The 18,535-nt window shown below is 40.6% G+C and overlaps 2 protein-coding genes across 9 annotated transcripts in view; one reads left to right on the top strand and one right to left on the bottom strand.

Annotated features, from left to right (window-relative positions):
• The first annotated feature begins 3,163 nt into the window (after positions 1 to 3,163).
• LOC113964234 (transmembrane protein 14C-like) lies at positions 3,164 to 10,266 on the top strand. 2 transcript variants are annotated; one of them, XR_003533119.1, is made up of 5 exons: positions 3,164 to 3,324; positions 3,618 to 3,719; positions 5,750 to 5,834; positions 6,064 to 6,231; positions 10,254 to 10,266. XR_003533119.1 is itself a non-coding variant. In XM_027676205.1 (4 exons), the coding sequence occupies exons 1-4, from the start codon at positions 3,249 to 3,251 to the stop codon at positions 6,119 to 6,121; spliced, it is 321 nt and encodes a 106-aa protein (XP_027532006.1). In that variant the 5' UTR covers positions 3,164 to 3,248; the 3' UTR covers positions 6,122 to 6,657. The 2 variants fall into 2 exon arrangements, 1 of the variants encoding a protein (XP_027532006.1); XM_027676205.1 differs by lacking the exon at positions 10,254 to 10,266 and having other exon boundaries at positions 6,064 to 6,657.
• Positions 10,267 to 10,478: 212 nt separating this feature from the next.
• Positions 10,479 to 18,535, bottom strand: part of MAK (male germ cell associated kinase) — a 28,356-nt gene continuing 20,299 nt past the window's right edge. Inside the window, exons 12-16 of one of the 7 annotated variants that reach the window (XM_027676202.1) lie at positions 16,924 to 17,055; positions 16,175 to 16,249; positions 13,417 to 13,545; positions 12,892 to 12,939; positions 10,631 to 10,745 (exon numbers count right to left, since the gene is read on the bottom strand). In XM_027676202.1, the coding sequence (XP_027532003.1) occupies positions 12,926 to 12,939; positions 13,417 to 13,545; positions 16,175 to 16,249; positions 16,924 to 17,055 (350 nt within the window). In that variant the 3' untranslated portion in view covers positions 10,631 to 10,745; positions 12,892 to 12,925. Of the gene's footprint in view, positions 10,746 to 12,891; positions 12,940 to 13,416; positions 13,546 to 13,958; positions 15,949 to 16,174; positions 16,250 to 16,923; positions 17,056 to 18,535 lie in introns of those variants that run through there. The other 6 variants (XR_003533117.1, XM_027676200.1, XR_003533118.1 and 3 more) reach the window with 6 other exon arrangements.

Below are 18,535 nucleotides of genomic sequence, written 5' to 3'. Positions count from 1 at the left end.
ACAACAGAAAAAACAGAGAAAGCCTTAGGACAAAAATGGGGAAACCGCTGGTTTGCCACGGAGCCACTGATCTGTAATAGGTGGCCCTTTTTGGTTTTGTTTTGGGTTTCTGGTTTGCTTTGTTTCTTTTTGTATGTGTGTGTGTTTGGTTTGTATTGGGCTTTTTTGTTTGTTTAGTGAAAGCCTGACAACCATATTAACTTTCTTTTGTTGAAATCCATTTGTACTAGTCTCATAACCATTCATATATAACAGAACAAAGTTCTACCCTGCACACCTCTTCTTCAGAGTCTGTTATGGAAGGAAAAGTTCATTGTCTTGTGAAGGAATTGGTCTTACTATAGTTTACTGTGTGCAAGCTTCAAATCTTCTGGTTTTTTCCTTCCTTGCAAATCTATCCAGGCCCAAGCATAGCTACTATCAGTAGTGCAGTCTTGGAAAAAAGAAAAATAAAGCAGAAAGCATGATCAACAGATCATTTATGTTGTCTACACAAGGCAGGACTTGAAACTTGCCAAGTTCGGTAAGTCTTTGGGTACATGTTAATGAATAAGCCCTGCCAGAGGTCAGAAGGTGATTTGCCTCTTGTGTCAGGTGGGCCTCATGATATATTCCTTTCTGTAAAATACATACAAGATCTTGTCACAAGCACAAACCACAGTGGTCAGTTCTCAATGCACATCTGGGAAAAAAGGAGGCAGAGATCAGCTGAGAAATTGGCACAAATTTCACAGTGCTTGTGTCACACAGAATCATGGACCAAGAGAGGTTGAAAAGGACCTCTGGAGCACACCAAGTCCAACCTCCCTTTCTCAAAGCATTGTCAGGGCTGTGTCCAGCTTGGAGTGGAATATCTCCATGGATGGAGACTGCACAGCCTGCCTGAGTGCCTCTTCCGGTGTTTGGCCACCTTCATAATGAAAATGATTCTACCTACGTTTGAATGAAATTTCCTGTATTTCAACTTGTGCCCATTACCCCTTGTCCTGTTAGTGGGTACCACTGAGAAGACCCTGGCTTCACCTGCTTTACCCTTCCCCATTAGATAATTATCTGGATCAATAAGATGCCTCTGAGCTACTTCTCATGCAGACTGAACAGTTCCAGCTCTCTCAGACACTTCGTGTATCAAAGATGTTCCAAGCCCTTAATCATCTTCATAGACCTTTGCTGGATCTGCTTCAGTATGTCCAAGTCTGCCTTGCACCAGTGAGCCTAGAACTGCACCCAAGATTCCAGCTATGTCTCACCATAGAGCAGAGGGGAAGGATCACCTTTCTCGACTGCCTAATGCAGCTCAGGGTGCTGTCTATCACCTTTGCTGCAAGACCATGCTGCTGTGTCATGGGGAACTTCTTGTGAAACTCTGGGATTTCCAAGACCTTTCCTGCAAAGCTGCTCTCCAGCCTCTCAGTCCCAGGCACCTCTGCAGATCCAGACTGGGAGAGTTGCACTCTCCTTCAGGAACTAGGAGGGTCTTGATACCAAGACCCTCAAGATTTAAATAGGGGTTTAAGTGAAACTTTGCAAATTTTTGGTTTGTTTTGTTAATTAGTAGCTGTAGCTGGACAGTTATGATTAAGCAATTGCATTTGAGCATCATACGCTTAGCTAATCTTTTGTTTTAAGGACAAGAGAAGACAATGCTAAGATGAATGGGCTGTCTGGACGAGAGCCACCAGGAGTGAAGTCAGTAGAATGGAGCAGTAACTAGGGGAAAGGTAAAATCTGGCAATAGGCAGTCACAACCACCAACTCATTGAACACCCACTTTAAATAGACCCTAGACTCATAAGGAGAGAAGAACTGCACCTATAGAGCGATTAGCATGAGAAGCGAGAGATACAATTAGCAAATAAGGGGTTGAGTCCTAATTAATCAAAAAATTATGTCATTTGTAACCAATGAATGCTCCTGCTTTAGGTTGTTAAAATGTATAAATAGTGTAATTGGTTTGTTAAACTGTATAAATAGTGTAAAGTTTTGATGGTTGGTGGGTAACCCTTTTGTGGGTTACCACCCAGCTCCCTACTTTGCACAGACCAGGATAAAAACCGGAAGTACCTCACCTCAGCGTATGAGTTAGTGCTGTGCATCAGATAACAAGCCTGCATTCAGACTGCATCTAGTGCAGTGCTTGGGAGCCTGTTCCACATTGTGCTGGGGTTTGTGACCTGCAGCACATCACCACCATCACTCTGCTTGTGCATGGCATCCTCAGCAGTTTCCAAGGAATCCAGATGCCTTCTTTTGATGTCTGTATTGGGCTTACAGGGCAAGGTTGTGGTAGCAGGAGGGCTACAGGTGTGGCTTCTGTGAGAAGACACCAGGAGCTGCCCTCATGTTGGGCAGAGTCATGGAGGGCTAAGACGGACCTGCTGCTGGCCAAGGCTGAGCTCATCATAGCACTGGTGATAACATGTTTAAGAGTGGGAAAGAACTTACTGCACAACAGCAACTGCAGCTGGAGAGAGGACTGAGAACATTTGAGAGGAACAGCCCTGCAGACTCCAAGGTCGGCAAAGAAGGAAGGGGAGGAAGTGTTCCAGGTGCCAGAGCAGAGATTCCTCTGAAAGCCCTTGGTGATGACCATGGTGAGGAAGGCTAATCGCTGCAGCCCATGGAGGTCCACGGTGGAGCAGATATTCCACCTGCAGCCCATGGAGGAGTCCACACCAGAGTAGGTGGATGTTCCCTGGTGGAAGCTGCAGCCCCTGGAGAGAGAAGCCCACAGCAGAGCAGGTTTGCTGGCAGGACTTGTGACCATGTAGAGGACCCATACTGGAGCAGCCTGTTCCTAAAGGACTGCACCCCGTGGAAAGGACCCACGCTGGAGCAGTTTCTGCAGGACCGTCTTCCGTGGGAGGGGCACGGTAAGAAGCAGGGGCACGGTAAGAGAGCGAGGAGGAATGAGCAGCGCAGAAGAGGCGCTATGGACTGGCTGCAGCCGCCGCTCCCCATTCTCTGGCAGTCCGGAGTGGTGTCAGCTGAGCCTGGGAAGAAGAGCGCCATGGGTGGGTTTTTGCTTTATTTCTGACTTTCCTACCGTGTTGTTAACTGGCAGTCAACTAGGTAAAACCTCCCGAAGCCTGACCGGTGCGAGCGCCTCCTCCCCGGGTGCTCGTCACGGCCGGCGGGCGGGACCTCCGGGGGAGGCGGTGCCGCGGCGGGGAGGGAGGGTGGAGAGGAGGGAGAGAGAGCGACCCAAGGTCGGTGTGGCTCTGCCCGCGGCTCCGCTGTGCCCGCAAATGGAATACGACTGGCTGGGCTTCGGCTACGCGGCGCTGGTGGCGGCGGGCGGCGTCGTCGGCTACGCCAAGGCAGGTGGGTGCCGGGGCTGTCCCGGCCAGGCCCGCGGCAGCCGGGGCTGCGGGGGCGCTCAGCCGCAGGTCCCGGCCCGCTGCCGGCAGTGACCCGCAAACCCCGCTAAGTCCTCAGTGCTTGCTGAGGCCTGCAAAGTATCTTTAAAGACAACCCCAACCCAGTCCAGTGTCCTCTGTTTAGGTTGTTTTTGTGGATTAACAAATAACGGGAACCCACGGGTGCCTTTCTTTAGTGTGCAGACTGACTTTGTATGTGTTCTTTCACTGACTGCTTTATATTTATTTTTATTCAAGGCAGCGTCCCTTCGCTAGCTGCTGGTCTTCTGTTTGGTGGCTTAGCGGGACTAGGCGCTTACCAGCAGTCCAAAGATCCAAAGAATGTGTGGCTTTCCCTCGGTAAGTTTGCTCAGCACCCGAGTACTGGGCGTTACCGGTAGCGGTGGGAACAGTAACCTTTTTTTTTTTTTAGTGTGTTTCATCTGACTTGTGCCCATTTATCTGTACAAATGTAAGTAGTGGCAGGACAGGACTTTCTGGCTCTATTTGTGTACCAAGCACAGTACTTGGTTCTAAAACCTGGGCTGTCCTGTTTGAAGCCAGAGTTGGTGAGAAATACCTATCTTCTCTGCCAGATTAGACACTGTATTAACTAATGAAAACATGCATGGAAAACGTTCAGTTGTGAAGCAGCATTTTTAGCCTGTGGTCATGGAATAAGCACTATTTTTGCAATAGTGACAGCACTGTGACAAGTGGTATGCGGCCTTATGGAATCTTGATTTGCACAAGCATGTCAGAAGAGCATGTATCATACACTGTGGAGGAAACAGTCTGAAGTATGTAAAAGGAGGCGATGATCTGTTCTGCTTGCTTACAGTAGAATGTACAAGAAGCTATGGGCATATCTTGCCAATAGCTCTTCAGGTGAAGGAGAAAATGACCGTGGAGAGTGTTATGAAGCACAACAGAACAGGTGAACCTCAGGGACTTCCAGTGCTGCAGGACTGTAATACCTGGCTAAACTACTATCGGGAATTGATCTTGCCTTTGGGCACTAGGGTATTCTAGATAACCTCCTGAGGTTTCCTCTAGTTCTGTAACTACTCCACTGTGTTACTAGTGTTGTGATACTATAGCTTTACAGTGATTTAAGACTGTTTTAACCCAATAGGACTAATGTGCTGAAAGGCTCTATGAAGCCACTGGTAGATGCTGCACAGGACCAAACTGCCTCATCAGTAGGGAATGACATGTAAAATGCAGGTCAATATGAAACAAAATTTCCATTTGTGAACTGTCTCTGGCATGACATGGGAGTGGCTGTGCATGGCTGTGCATCTCTGGCACAAGTTTTTAGTCAGTGTCATGGAAGAAGGATGAGCAGCTTTCGTGTATCCTGATGTGGTGCGTGTAGTGCCTTCAAAAGCACCTGTTGAAAGTGGTGGTGTGTCACAGTCTAGTACAACTTTTCATTCCCCCTCAGCCCTGCTTACGATGTGCAGCTGTGGCTCCTGCAGAGCTTTAGGTTGGTCACAATACATCATGGGTAGAAATCCAGAAATGGAACTTTGACAGTGTGTCTCTAAAATACCTTTTTGCCCTGTCTGATGCAAACAAATTTGAGACTTTGGAGAAAGGTATACAGCATCTCCACCTGCCTTTTTTTTTTTAAGAAACAATGTCCCTGTAAATTTTATGTGCATATTGATGGGATTGCTTTTCCCAATTTAGAGATTAAATATTTTAGAGTAATGTTTAAGAGAGTAATCGCTCTTTCAATTTGTTCCTTTAGATTTCTTTCCGTTTTCTAATTTGTACTTTCAAGTGGGGTTGTTTTCTTTCCAGTTTTAATATTTAGTGCCCCTTCTAGTTCAAAATGCCACAGAGAAATGGGGACTGTAATAATATTTGCCTCCCACATAGTGAACTCTGTCACCATCCCAGCTTTCTGGCAGTTTCGAGCCTGCCTGTGCTCAAGGAAATAATCATTCATCTGCAAATAAGGAGTAATTGAGGGAGAGTTAGTGATCTCTCCAGAGGACTGGAGGTTGTGAGCAATCAGACAGTAGTCTTGAACCTGACAAGACCTCGTTGCTTCTCCTGAGCAGTGGAGCACGCTTACCAGCGTTGCTGAGACGTTTGTAACAACATCTTTCATCATGGCTAGGCTTCACAAATAAATATTTGGGAAGGTCTCTACCCACGTTTGTTACAAGTGTGCTGGTGGCTAAAAAGGCCAATACAAGATAGACACGTCCGGTTGCAAAACAACAGCTTTACTGTTTAAGAAAATCCAGTGCATACGGAAGGAGGCATTCCTGTCTGTACGCATAGGTCTGTGTTTGGTGCTGCTCAGTGTCCAAGTGTGGCAGTGTTGCACTGGTACTTCTGTGCCAAATGTTTCTGACTGGGCTTTGTTTCAACAGTGGCGTCTGGAACCTTGTCTACTGTTATGGGAATGAGATTTTACAACACCAAAAAAGCAATGCCTGGGATAATTGCCGGTGCCAGGTAATCACCTCTCTTTTGCTCTTGTCGCTATTATCAAATGTGCATTTTATTTAACTTACTTGTGCATCATATTGTTTTAAAAATGTTACATGGTAAGTTCTGTGAAAAAATGAAATCTTCTGGTGGAGTTCAGCTAAATGAAATCATGTCAGTATTTTCTTCCTTTTTGTTCTTTACGGGATTTTTGCCTTCACCCTCCTCTTTTTATAACAACTATTCTGATCAACAGTTTACTCATGGTTGGACGGCTTGGATTGCAGATGATGGAAAAGCCTCTTAAGCCATAAATCTGCATCAAGTTACTTGAAGATATGTGATTGAGAAGCGTGAAGCTGCAACTGCTTAAATGTGCTGCACAAAAGTGGAAAAGACACTGCTACCTGTGCATTGTATTTTTGTTGTGTTTTTAAAGGACTGACATAGAGAGGCCTTGTTATGTCTTCCCAAATGGTATCTGTCTTAACATTTTCTGCACTGTGAAGCAAGAAAATATGACTATAGCATTAGTTTAGCTTCTGGTCCTGCAGCTTACTGTAGGCAAAGACCTCTTGGCCCTTGTATGCAGACAGTTGCAGGATTGAAGCTTAAATGTACATCTTGGTTTGTCCTAAAATCATGTGTACCTCTAAAATAAGGGAAGAGGAGTTGCCAGTCTGTCACTAGTAATTAATATAATAAATGTGCTTATAACATTACATCTCCCTTTCCTTGCCAGTTTATCTGGTCACAATGTTTGTCAGTCAGGGACTTTGTTCTCCCAGCACTGTGTGTCAGAAGCTGGTCCCGCAAAACATAATCACAGAACAGGCTGTTGAGGTTCTGCTGTAATGCAATGAATGCAGACCCATTCCTTGCAATTACTTGTAAGCAAAAGTGCCCAGCTATATATAATTCATTTCACTTTTACAGATAATTATTCATAAATCAAAAATATGCTTTATTAGGCAATGCTGAATTGCAGGCATAGCTTTATTAAAATGTTATTTTAAATAAATTAACAAATTATTATTACAAACCTTTGTGTTCTACACAATTTTTTTTGTCTTTAGTCATTCATCGGGATTGATAGTTTGGTGCCTTTCCTGCAGCATGTCTGGATATATTTGCAAACATGAATTGTATACATAATTTCTATTCCCTGAATCTAGTAACTTATAAATATAAAATTCTGAACTGGGGGAAGGTGTAGAGAACAAAAGCGTACAGACCAAATATTCAGACAAGTATTGTATTAAAGTTTGTTTGGTTTTTGTTTTCTGAGGGAATCATCTATTTTAGATTTAGAAAATTCTGTATGAAAGTTTCTTTAAAGACTGAAGGGTTCATTTGATCAGTCTTTGTCCTTAGTTGATTCCCTTGATGCCTGAAATTGTTCCAAATATAAACCTGCCATAGAGAAATAATCCTGGAAGCTACACATGGTTGGTAATGTATCCCTTTTCTGGTTTCATTTAACTTATGTCCCTTTCTGCACAGATCCTGAGCTTTATTTCCTCAGCCTTTCTTTGGTGCCTGGTACTGAGAGAGATGGAAGCAGCAGGGTTGATCCATTAGATCGTGAGACCCTGGAGCTGCTTAGAATTCTCTAAGTATCAGGCTACTAGCTTTGCAGGAGGGTCACATCCTGTGGTTTTCCTTTCCTCGTTCCTTGCTGCAGCAAAACAGGCAGGTCAGTGACCCTGTGCTGCCTGAGCAGGAGGTGCAGAGCCGGACCAGTGGCCATAGCCATAGCCAGGCTCTGCCAGCAGTCCAGTGGTTTGCCAGGCAACTCACAATGATAAAGCAAGGCTGAGATCAAGCCAGGATGCAGGTCAATCAGATTGGTTTCCAGATCCTCAGAGATATGGCCAGGAATGGGTCCAGCTCCAGCAAGGGTCTCAGCAGCCTGTTCCCAGGCCAAACAACTTGGGTCAGAGCTGGCTTGAGCACAGGCACTGAGATCTTGAGGGGGAACTGTACTCAGAGCATCTTCTTAAAACCCTTATACATCATCCTGCAGAGTTCAGCTTCAGGTGTTCTCCTGTATTTACATGTCCCTCTTGCCTCCCTACATAGAAACAGAAGATGGTCTGTTTATATGTCATCCTTTTAAGTGTCTAATCCCAGCCCATGGACTCACCATTGGTGGGCACGTGTCTCAGTGTCTTTGCTCTAACTTGAAAAAGTTAGTAAGCCAGGCATTAGCATTTAAGACACTTCTCTTTAAACTACTTCATAGTTTTTTTGCCTCTTCATATTGCTGTTGAATCAGTTTTCTTCTGTAGAAGTAAGATGCACACATAAATGCATCTCCAGCAATAAAGTGAGAACATCCATGATCCAGCAGTTTTCTAATTGTATAATGCTGGTCTCAAATCAGGTAACTTGCAAATTTGGGCTGCAGTTGTCTCTGATGGAATAAAGAAAATAGAAAACAGGGAATTGGACTTAAAAGCTTTTAAACTCTTAGACCAAAGTGTTAAGCTGCTGTTCCATGAGTTTTGGAAAGCAGTGGCTTGAACTGAGAACTGCTGGTAGAACACGTGACCACTTTTCATGTTCAGGAGAAACAGCAGTAATACAGACAAAGGGATGAGAGAAAAGCTTTAGTCTTACATACTCTTTACCCCCTTAAAACTTTTTCAGCATACTAATTTTTTTAAGCATTAGATGGCATTTCTGCACTAACAATCCGATATGTGTCAATGAATCAGAATTAAAATGACTGTACAAAGCTCATTAGCTTTTTCTTGCTGTTTGCAAGAAGAATTTTTTAACACTGGTCATGCTTTGATTATGAACAAGTAAAGGCTGGTTTAGTTATGTCAAAGCCCTTTCAAGGTTCAATAGCATATGGTAAGGGACAGCATGTTTCTTATAGCCATATTTAGTGCCAGAAATAGTACCTGTTTATTTTTCTGCTCTAGGTGACTTATGGACATGTGAGCTATGGACATGTGAGCTTTGGATGCATTACTAGTTAATTCCTTGACCAGGCTGTGTTTTTAACTAAGTCATTGGCATCTTGTACTAGAGACAAGTGATTAATTTATCTTGTTTTTAATTATAAAACCATTGCTTTACTGCCTGTTACAAACAGTCTGAGGTTGTCCTTCATTGCCATGGCAAGTTACATATATTCTACCAATAAATTAAGACACATTTAAATAGCATAGGAACATCTGTTAGTACTAAGGGAACGACAAATATTTAATCCTAAACCAATGGCAATTGAATTAAACTCTCTAGTGCATTACTAACCATATATCCCTATCCCTGTATAGCTCCTACAGTATTAAAGTGGCATTTTCTTTAGGTGCAATTTTAATAACAAAATATTTGACTTTTTGGTAAAACTGTTTTAGATTAAATTGCTTTCCAGGAAATTAATGTAACCTATATATTATGAAAGATTGGGTCAACAACAGAAATTTAAATTTTAATATCCATTATAAAAGCCTACAAATACATTCTTTTTTTACAATGCTTAAAGTATTCATTAACAGCTTTAAATCCTTGAAGAACATACTCTGTTTATACTTTAAAATGGCAAGTTTAATGTAAGTATTAAGTCTAAAGCATCTATTCTAAATGCAATTGTTAACAGAAGTAGCCTAGTTCAACATCCTAAAAAAACAGTTTATTGTACATTGCAAAGTCCTTTGCACGATATTATTATAAAACTTACCATAAAAGCTGGGGAAAGTACTGAATGAACATATAAACAGCGACACAATGAATTATTAAAGTTTCTGTGTGTTTTTAGGTACCTAAGTTGGCCTTTAAGATCTAAACCAGAAAACAATATTTTTAAAGAACAGCCCAATATCCTCCCTCATGTAGCTTATTCAACTTCTGTAGTTTAAGTTTGATCACCCAATAAAGATATATAGAAACAGGAGTTTATTGATAATTTATGCATTTTTGGCTAATTCACCCTTAAAATGACTGACAGACCACAGTGATTCAGGCTTCTTAAAAGGTCACTGTGACACTCCCTTGACAGGACAGAGGAAAATCTCTACAGGTCTTTGACCAAAAATGGCATTAAGTTAATTATAACAGCAGAATCTAATTGTTAGGCTTCACTTCACAGCTTAAGTCTAGCATTCGGTACTTGTTTAGCTATTTTCCAATATTGCTATATCTTTCTACAGCCATGTATCAGCCAAGTTTTTAGAGTTTTCTTGTGTAGTGGATTGCTTATGTCCCACTACAAGGATTTAAGCTCTCATTGCTACATGAATATTTGCACCTTACAGACCCTGAGTAATTCTTAGTTACAAGTGAGTTCTGGAATCCTTGTAGGAGAGGAGGTGTTCCTCACAAAGCTGGAGCTGTGCTTTCACTCTCATCTTCCTGCTGAGGAACCAGCCTAACACCTGGAAGCCTGGTGCTGCTCTGCTTCAGCCCTACTTCTAACTGCTTGTGTGCTTCAAGCATATCCCAACAGTGGACATTGCACTGGATGAATAACCGTAAGAGTTGTGTTTAAGAGCACAGGGATAGAAGATCATCTATACAAAAATGTCAAATGAAATCTACTTCCAGTAGTTTTGGCAATATGTGTTATACAATACTTCATTACATCCTACTTTATAGCCAGTATTTTACATGGTATTATATGTGTACTATAAGAGGTAATAGAACACAAGGTCTTTTTTTTTCTTTACTATTGCATAGTCTTAAGAAAAGTTAGAGCAAGTAGGCATTTCAGGTTTCCAAGTGCAGGAGAACCGAACACAGCACACGTAGTATCTGTACAGGATGGCATTTTCTATCTGTTTCCTCCATATTTGGCCACCCAGTCTGTTCTTCCATGTACTCGCTGAATTGTTGGTGGGTAAGTTAAGATACTCATGTTTTTTGCTGGTGAATTGAAGGTAGGACCTGGTAATGGAGCACAGGCAGCTTTGGTTTTCCAGGAAAAGTCTGGAAGGAACAAGAACTCAGAATTAATGATGACTAAAAAGATATTTTACTTCTTTACAGAGAAAAGAATGAGAGGTTAAAGATGACTTATGGTACTTAAGGGTGCCAATGTAGCAGGGTGCTTTGGTCTCCTACATGTCATAAAACATCCTGAGTTGGAAGAGACCCAAAAGGATCAAGTCCAACTCCTGACTGCACAGGACAACTGCAAGAATCCCACTATGTGCCTGAGAGCATGCTGTCTGTACTTGTTTTAAGATAAGGTGCATGTTTCCTATAGTTTGTGTGTTTAATCCTGACCTACTGGATACTTGTTTTGCAGCAATCCCTCAAGAAAACATTGAGGCTGAAATTCAGTAGAAAAACTGATGCATATACCTACAATTCTGTATCTCCTATTATAAAACTGCTACAGAATGAGTGTGTTCTTTCTTCTATCTCAAATATTTACAAAAGCATGTAATTATAACATTGATAAACTTATTAAGACTCAAACAGCTTAGACTGAAGGACAGCTTTTGGAGACCTTCTTGTTCCCTTTGAGATTTTATGCCTTTTATTCCCCTCCTGCTCAACTCAGAACTCCTGGTTTAACTGGTGACAAGTCCTCTTTGCTCCGTTTCCCATTTCTCCATTGATTTTATAGGATCTATTCCAAGTCTGAAGGTTTTCTTATTCCTTAATATTGGTATCCACCTGATATCAAGCACTAGCAGTAGTGTATTACTGTATTCCTAGCCTTCCTACTCAGATTTCCCCTTTTTGCATTTCAGGTAGTTGGCACTTCCTTCCAGTCATTGTGCTGCTATGGGGGCTGATGTTTCTTCATGTTCATGACCAATTCTGCCATTTTCCCAATTCTTTAAAGTCAGTCATTTGGGACCTCTCTTATCCAGACTCCTGCTATACCTTAGCATTCTCAAAGTAGATCCTGCCCCTTCCATTCCTACATTTGTAGTTTAAGTCTTCTTTTATTATGTATTGGTGATACTCTTTAAAAAAAATTCACATTTAAATTTAATGGTTCTTTGGTGCCTGTGTATCATTCTGTTTCTTACACAAACAGTGGATTGAACCCATTAAAGAACAGGTGAGGATCAAGGCATTTAAAAAGGAGGAACATCAAGGAACTGAAACTGGGGGTCAGGTCTCCACCTCTATGAAAACTAATACTGTTCCTTTTTATTGTAGGCTGGCATTCCCTATCTTAGGTCAGAAAGTATGATTCCAGTCTACAGTAGCTTGGCAATGAAGGCCACTTTTCCTGGGTCTTGGCATTTTCCACAGAGAAACCGATCCTTTATACTACATTAAATTATTTAAATCAAGACATTAAAAAACTTAACAAGTTAAGAGAGAAATACAATTGAGAGCATAACTTATTTCAGTTTGCATAATGCAAAGCAAAGGGTCACCAAAAATGTTAACGTTCAAATATTGACAGCTAGGAGATAAAACCTGCCATTTGCTTCATCCTTATCTCTCTTCCCATGCAAGTCTGCAAAGTTTAGGCTAAATATGAGGGGTTTAAAGCAATAGTATTCTTGCTCTTTTCCAGGACATGGAAGAGTGTCTTAATTGACCTCCATCTGCCCACTTTTCTGACTTTTACTACACATTTTCTATTTCTAATTACAGATTAACAGTGAATTTATTTCCCTTTGGAACACCATATCTAATCCCTTCTCTTCCACACTATTCACAGCAGTCTAGAGATAGTTGCAGATTTTGTCCTCCTATGAACTTCTTGATCCACACACTGTGACAAATCAAAACTCTCGCAGCTGTGTTCCAGCAGTGAGTTGATAAGATAATGAACTGCAGTTCCAGCCTTCCCTGGTGGGCTTCTGATGCACTCAGGCACAGAATACATATACATCTAAGCATATTTTATATATGCATGCCATCTTCTTCCTTCCTTCCCTCTCTGCTTCTCAGAAGTTACTTGCAAATTCCTAAGGAGAACAGGTAACTCAAAAGAGCACATCAGCAAAAAGACATTATTTAAGCAGGACCATATGAGATTGGTGTGCCATAAGCCCTTTGGTTAAACAATTCACCAGTAGTTGAGGGCCTTGCTGTTTCCTCTGAGTAACTAGAGAAGCATGCTGCTGGGTTTGGACAAGAGCTCTAAATCTTCACTCACAAACCAGTTTCCCCTGCATCCTGAGCACTTCTGCTCATCTTCTCTGAATTAGGAACATACAAAGTGCGTGCTCAGAATGTCATCCCTACTGTAGAGGATCCAAGGTAACAGTTACATTTAGAACGGACTTCACATTGTTTTTACCAGATGAATGGAGTCCAGTCTACATGACCATTTACTACAGAGTTGTGGAGTTACATATTTTTACAGTTCTGCTTAGTCCATCACCACTAATGAGCCATAATTTAGAAAATGGTCCAAACTTTCTAGAATTATACAAGGTTTGCACCTTTTGTAATTATTTTCTTTTTTACCTAATAAATATTAGTAGCAATAATTTCTCTAGCTATCAGGACTGCCTCTATACACCTACATTCAGTTCACTTATGTTAAGAACAATTTATGCCCTACAGTTTCAGTTATAAAACTTGAGGAAAACTTTACTAAGGGCTAATCTCTTTGGAAGCATGGAAAATTAACATTTCTCTTTGTCTTGGTTATGTATGGTAAAAGGATATTTCTTACCTGATACAGGTGCACCAAGAGGTGCTAGCTGTATCCGTTGTCCAGCTGATCCAACTTCTTTTTTATGGAAGGATGAGGTGTATATTCCTGATGGGTTGTAAGCAGCACTACTTACAAAGCCAGGATTTCCTGTTGACATTACAGAATTTTAGAATTTTCAGTGGCATTCAGAAAACCTTGCCTACTTTTTATAGTCACTTCAAAATATATTTGCAGTACCCCAAGAGTACTCCCTAGTGCTCATCTCTTGAAAAAAAGTATATATTCATTCTTTGCTTTGTATATTAGTTATACCCTTTACAGCACTTAGCAGATTTGCAAGCTGGAGATCAGCAGGAAAAAAACAACAGAGAAGGGTGAACATAGAAAGGTTTACATCAAGTTTTAGAGAAAGATAGATAGGATCTTACCTTTTGCTTACATCTACTTGCTTTACCGGAAGCTAGTTTAAGCTATTTGAAAACTAGCACTCAGCCCTACTCTTATGCTCAACATGTTTGGCCTAAATCTAAAAGAATGGAAACCCAATTTCTCTTGTGGGAAGTGGTGCACCACTTGAAGTTGACTGCCAGTTCCACTGCCTACTATAAAGGTCAGACCCAACTACCCTCTTTCTTTAACCCTGGTTATAATACTATGCCTAGTTTTGATTCAGATCTTTCTTTAAAGCAGTACTACCATGGGAAGGTTGACATAACCATCCTTGTTTGGAAGCTGAGAAGCATTGTGCATATACACACAAAATTAGTACTGAAATTAATGTCCAGTGGCAGAAGGATCTGTTACAATACTTAGATTCCCTCCTCTAAGAAAATTTCTTACCTTCCTCATGTCTGTCATCACTTGGGACAGTATAAAGACTGTGCTGGCACAATGTCCAGAGAGAAATGCTTTTCTCTAGTGGTATGGTTCTGTGTTCAGTAGTATTAAATTGTGAAATACAAGGCCATACGCAGTAGTTTAACCTTTATTAAATGTGAGCATATTAATCATAGTTTCAGTGGTAGTTGCACTAAACATGCGGTATCTACTTTGACAGTTTTTGTCTCCTAAATTTCTGGCCTTTGTGCAATCCCCTAATGTTCCTCTTCACACAAACACTCTCAGTCCTCTCTGATTATGTCAGAGCTCAGAGCAGTGGATCTATAAGCTGCAAAAGTGGTCATCTACAACCCAAAAAAGGTATCCTTAGCTAATTACAGCTGCATTGGGTTGTTGCAAACCTCCCTGTTCAGGAGCACTAACAAAAAGCGTACAGCTAACTCAGTTTTGCCAGTCTCCTCAAACTGTCACTTCACAGCTCTGCAAATAGTTGGGTCTCCATGTAGCTTTCCTCTGTCCACTTAATGCCAGTTTCCACAGTAAAGAATGACGCATCAATACAGCTGGTGAAAAATAAAACTTTAATGAAGTATTCCAATGAAATTTAACTTTCTTGTAGACTCTAAGTTGTTCTTCCTTTTCAGGAATTTGCCTGAAAACCAAAACAACACAGTTTTAGTGATTCATTCACCTGCTTGTGGATATATACACGCACATTCTCTTATTCCCCAGTTCCTAGCTATTGGGAGTAGTTCAGATCTGAGAACTCAATAACATTCCTTAAAATTCTGAGGTCTGAAAATAAGAACATGACAGGCCTCGATTAATACAACCTCGAAAAGACTACTTCTATCTGCTTCTTTGCTACAGCTCGGCAAAGCTGCTTAGTTGTCAAAAATTGCTCAACCATTTTTTTGGTTCTCCTTACCTCTCAATGTCCAATGTCCTTTATGATTTCTTCTGCAGGAAGTGAAAAAGTGCAGCCAGGATGAACAGTCTGGGTGAAACAGAGCGGTCTGCAGGGGTGATCTTTTGTTGGATGAGAACAAAGGAAGCAGGAAAAAAAGTTCAATATAAAATAACAGAATAGCTACAAATTTAAAAACATCCTATTTAAAAGCGCAGTTCCTTACCTCTGACTACTGCCATACAAAGGAAAGGGTTCTTGCTAGAGAAGTAATCATCCATCAGGCATCCAGGAGGTCTGGCAGCTGGTCTATAGGCAAGCACTCATTGCCATGATGTCCCACAAGGGTGGCCAAAGCCATACCCCCATCTCAAACAACACACACCTGATTCTTCGTAAAGGATAAGGTCGTTGAATTGTTTGAGGTGGGTAGTGAGTTCAAAAAACCCTACAAGTAGTTGCAATGAGATGTGTCACATGGGTAGTACACACCAGAGGGGGCAGGAACAGGGGGAGAGGTAAAACATTCCAGCATTTGCAATGCTTATAGCCAACAGTGTATTTAGACACAAGCTAGGCTGCCTGGAATCCAGAGTTTCCACCTTCTTACGCTGAGGTAACTCCACCAAAATCTGTTCAACCACAGCACTGTAAAATCAGTGTAAGAATCAGGTAGAGAATCCAAATGCAGGAAATGGTGCAAGTCCCAAGTCCTGTCATGAACAAGCAGTCCTTCAGGAGAGATGCACATGCTGCTTAAGGATCACTTCTTCACCATTATCCAGCAACAGGGCAGTGACCTGCTGTGGATTATAATTAGGATAATAAAATACTCTCTGCCTTTTAAGACAGTAAGTGCCAAGAATCCAGAAGTCACAATGAAGAGAGCAAGGTTTGACAAAACAGATTACAACTGCAAATGGAAGCATATGATCATCAGGAACATGCATTATAAACGTAATTGTTTTACAGGGAACTGTAAAAGATAAGAAACATACAAAGAACTAGGCTACAATTGCTATAAATTACCTTTTGGATCTTCTAATTTTTCATTAAACCTTTCTTTGCATGATAGCTTTTCAATAGGTATAATTAAGTTCTCATCTGTAGGTAAGGAAAATGAAAGGAAGAAAAAGATGGAAAGACAGAACTTTAGAAAAAGGGTAAGAAGAACCTGTTTAGGTGATGTAAAAGAACTGAGGCGGAAAAAAGCAAGCAAGAATGAAACTTTGTTTAACTAGCCTTGGTCTTCACTAATAGTGTACTTCACAAAACATACTCCCAAAAATAACTTCCCTGAAAGTTCCTGAAAATAAGGGGACTTTTCCTGCAGCACAGTATTTAGGACAAGGCTAGTAAACAGATAAAAGACATATTTAGAATATTAGGCAGCACTTTTATTACATGAGCACACCACTCACCATTTTGTTTTCGCAGGTGACACTGCTGTTTGCTAATGTTCCATAGCACACTGAGCAGGCAGTAATAAGGTCAGACTATTTGCTTAAATACAGTGCCTATGGTCTAAGAGGATTATGGACAAAATTTATCTTGAGAAAACTTTATAAAGAGTGGCTGGTCTATACCTTCTTAATGTTCTGAAAGCAAAATACATAGTTTTACATTTGAAAAAGTTGTTGAGTCATTTGTTAAAACAAGAGGAAAAAAAAGCTTAGAAGCTAAGCTTAACCACAGAATTTAAACCAGATGGTCTTAACTAAATTAATTAAATAAAGTATGATGAGATATAATGTGATCATTTTCAATTACACTTTTACCTGTAGTATTTCTGCTGAAAGTCAATCCTCCTCCAGTATGTGCCAGTGATTTAGAAAACAACTGGTTGTTCCAGGTTCCTTGTGATCCTTCTCTATTGACTGCTGCTAAAGAGACACTCTTTGGGTTTACACCTTAGAAAACAAATGATAGATAATGTTATAAATATCAATTTTCAAACATTATGAAACCCATGAAAAATGCACATTTTTAGAACAGTGAACCAACACTGAATTATTTGTGCTATAACGTGAACACCATTAATGTAAATTAACGATGTCCATTTATTAGGTTAGATTTTTAAGCTAAGCTAGTGACACTGATTTAAGAAAAATTCTCTTCATGCTTTCAAGAGAACTTTTAACAGTCTTTTTAGTACAGTTACTTGGTTTCTATAAAACCATAATCGCATTATTGATATTTTTGTCTACCAAAAAATTAACACAAATTAAAAATACCTATCAAAAACTAGGGTTCTCAAGACTGAAAATAAACTATTTCTTTAAGGGTTAAGTTAAAAAGTAGGACAAAGAGGTTCTTGTTACTTCGCATGTTAGGAGCATTACAAGACTTAAGGGGATTACACTGCACGAAAACAGCTCCCAGATCTGCTGGTTACAGAACTGAAGTAATATGTATAAATAACAAATATGCTCCTTGGAGCTATTATTCCCTTAAATCTTGGAATTAATTATTTTTTACATCTATGCCTTTCTTACTGAAAACCAGAGAGACACTAGAATCATGCTTAAAAGAAGATAAGAAATATAGATGAACCTTCCATTTGTGTTACCTTTAGATAGGGAAGCTCCTCGCCCTTTATATTTTTCTTTTTCTTTTCTTTTGGACTTAAACTGTTGAGTCTCTGGGCATCCTATTTAACACTCAGGAAGTGATTTCATATTCAGAAGTCATCATTGCCCTAATGAATTCCTGACAAATTAATGATATGTTGTAACAAAACAACTTGCCTGACAATGAGGAATTCCTTTGTGAGCCACCTAAATTCTCACATGTGGATTACAGCAGAAGTCATGATATGCTTATTGGAACTGTACAAAGCATCATGCTAACAAATAACTGACACTAAGTGACACCAAGAAAATAATTTGATTATAGTATATATTTAGAATACTTATTGAAGGAAACATTCTCTTTGCTTTCCCCTCCTTTCCATTCTCATTTCTAGCAATTACATAATTTCATGTTATTTTCCCGATAAAAGCACCCAGATTTAGACTAAGTTATCTATTTTTAAAGATACCCGGGGAGGGGAAGTGAATGTGTGAATTCCTACCAGTGCCAGTGGTTGATATTTCTAAACACTTCCTACAAAGAAGGCTAACTGTGTAAAGACCTCCAACCTCCTGACACTGCAAAACTGATAAATATGCATTATATATGTATAAAATCATAGAATGGTTTGGGTTGGAAGGGACCTTAAAGATCTTCTAATGCCAACACTCCTGCCATGGGCAGAGACACCTCCCACTAGATCAGGTTGCTCAGAGCCCCATCCAACATGGCCTTGAAGACTGCCAGATATGGGGCACCCACAACTTCTCTGGGCAACCTATTCCAGTGCCTCACCACCCTCACAGTAAAGAATTTCTT

The sequence above is a fragment of the Neopelma chrysocephalum genome, unplaced genomic scaffold (genome assembly GCF_003984885.1).
Source record: "Neopelma chrysocephalum unplaced genomic scaffold, ASM398488v2 Primary Assembly neopelma1_26b, whole genome shotgun sequence".
In the NCBI taxonomy this organism is placed as follows: Eukaryota; Metazoa; Chordata; class Aves; order Passeriformes; family Pipridae; genus Neopelma; species Neopelma chrysocephalum.
Note: the sequence above shows the minus strand (reverse complement) of the source record. Positions and strands in the feature narration are given on the sequence as shown.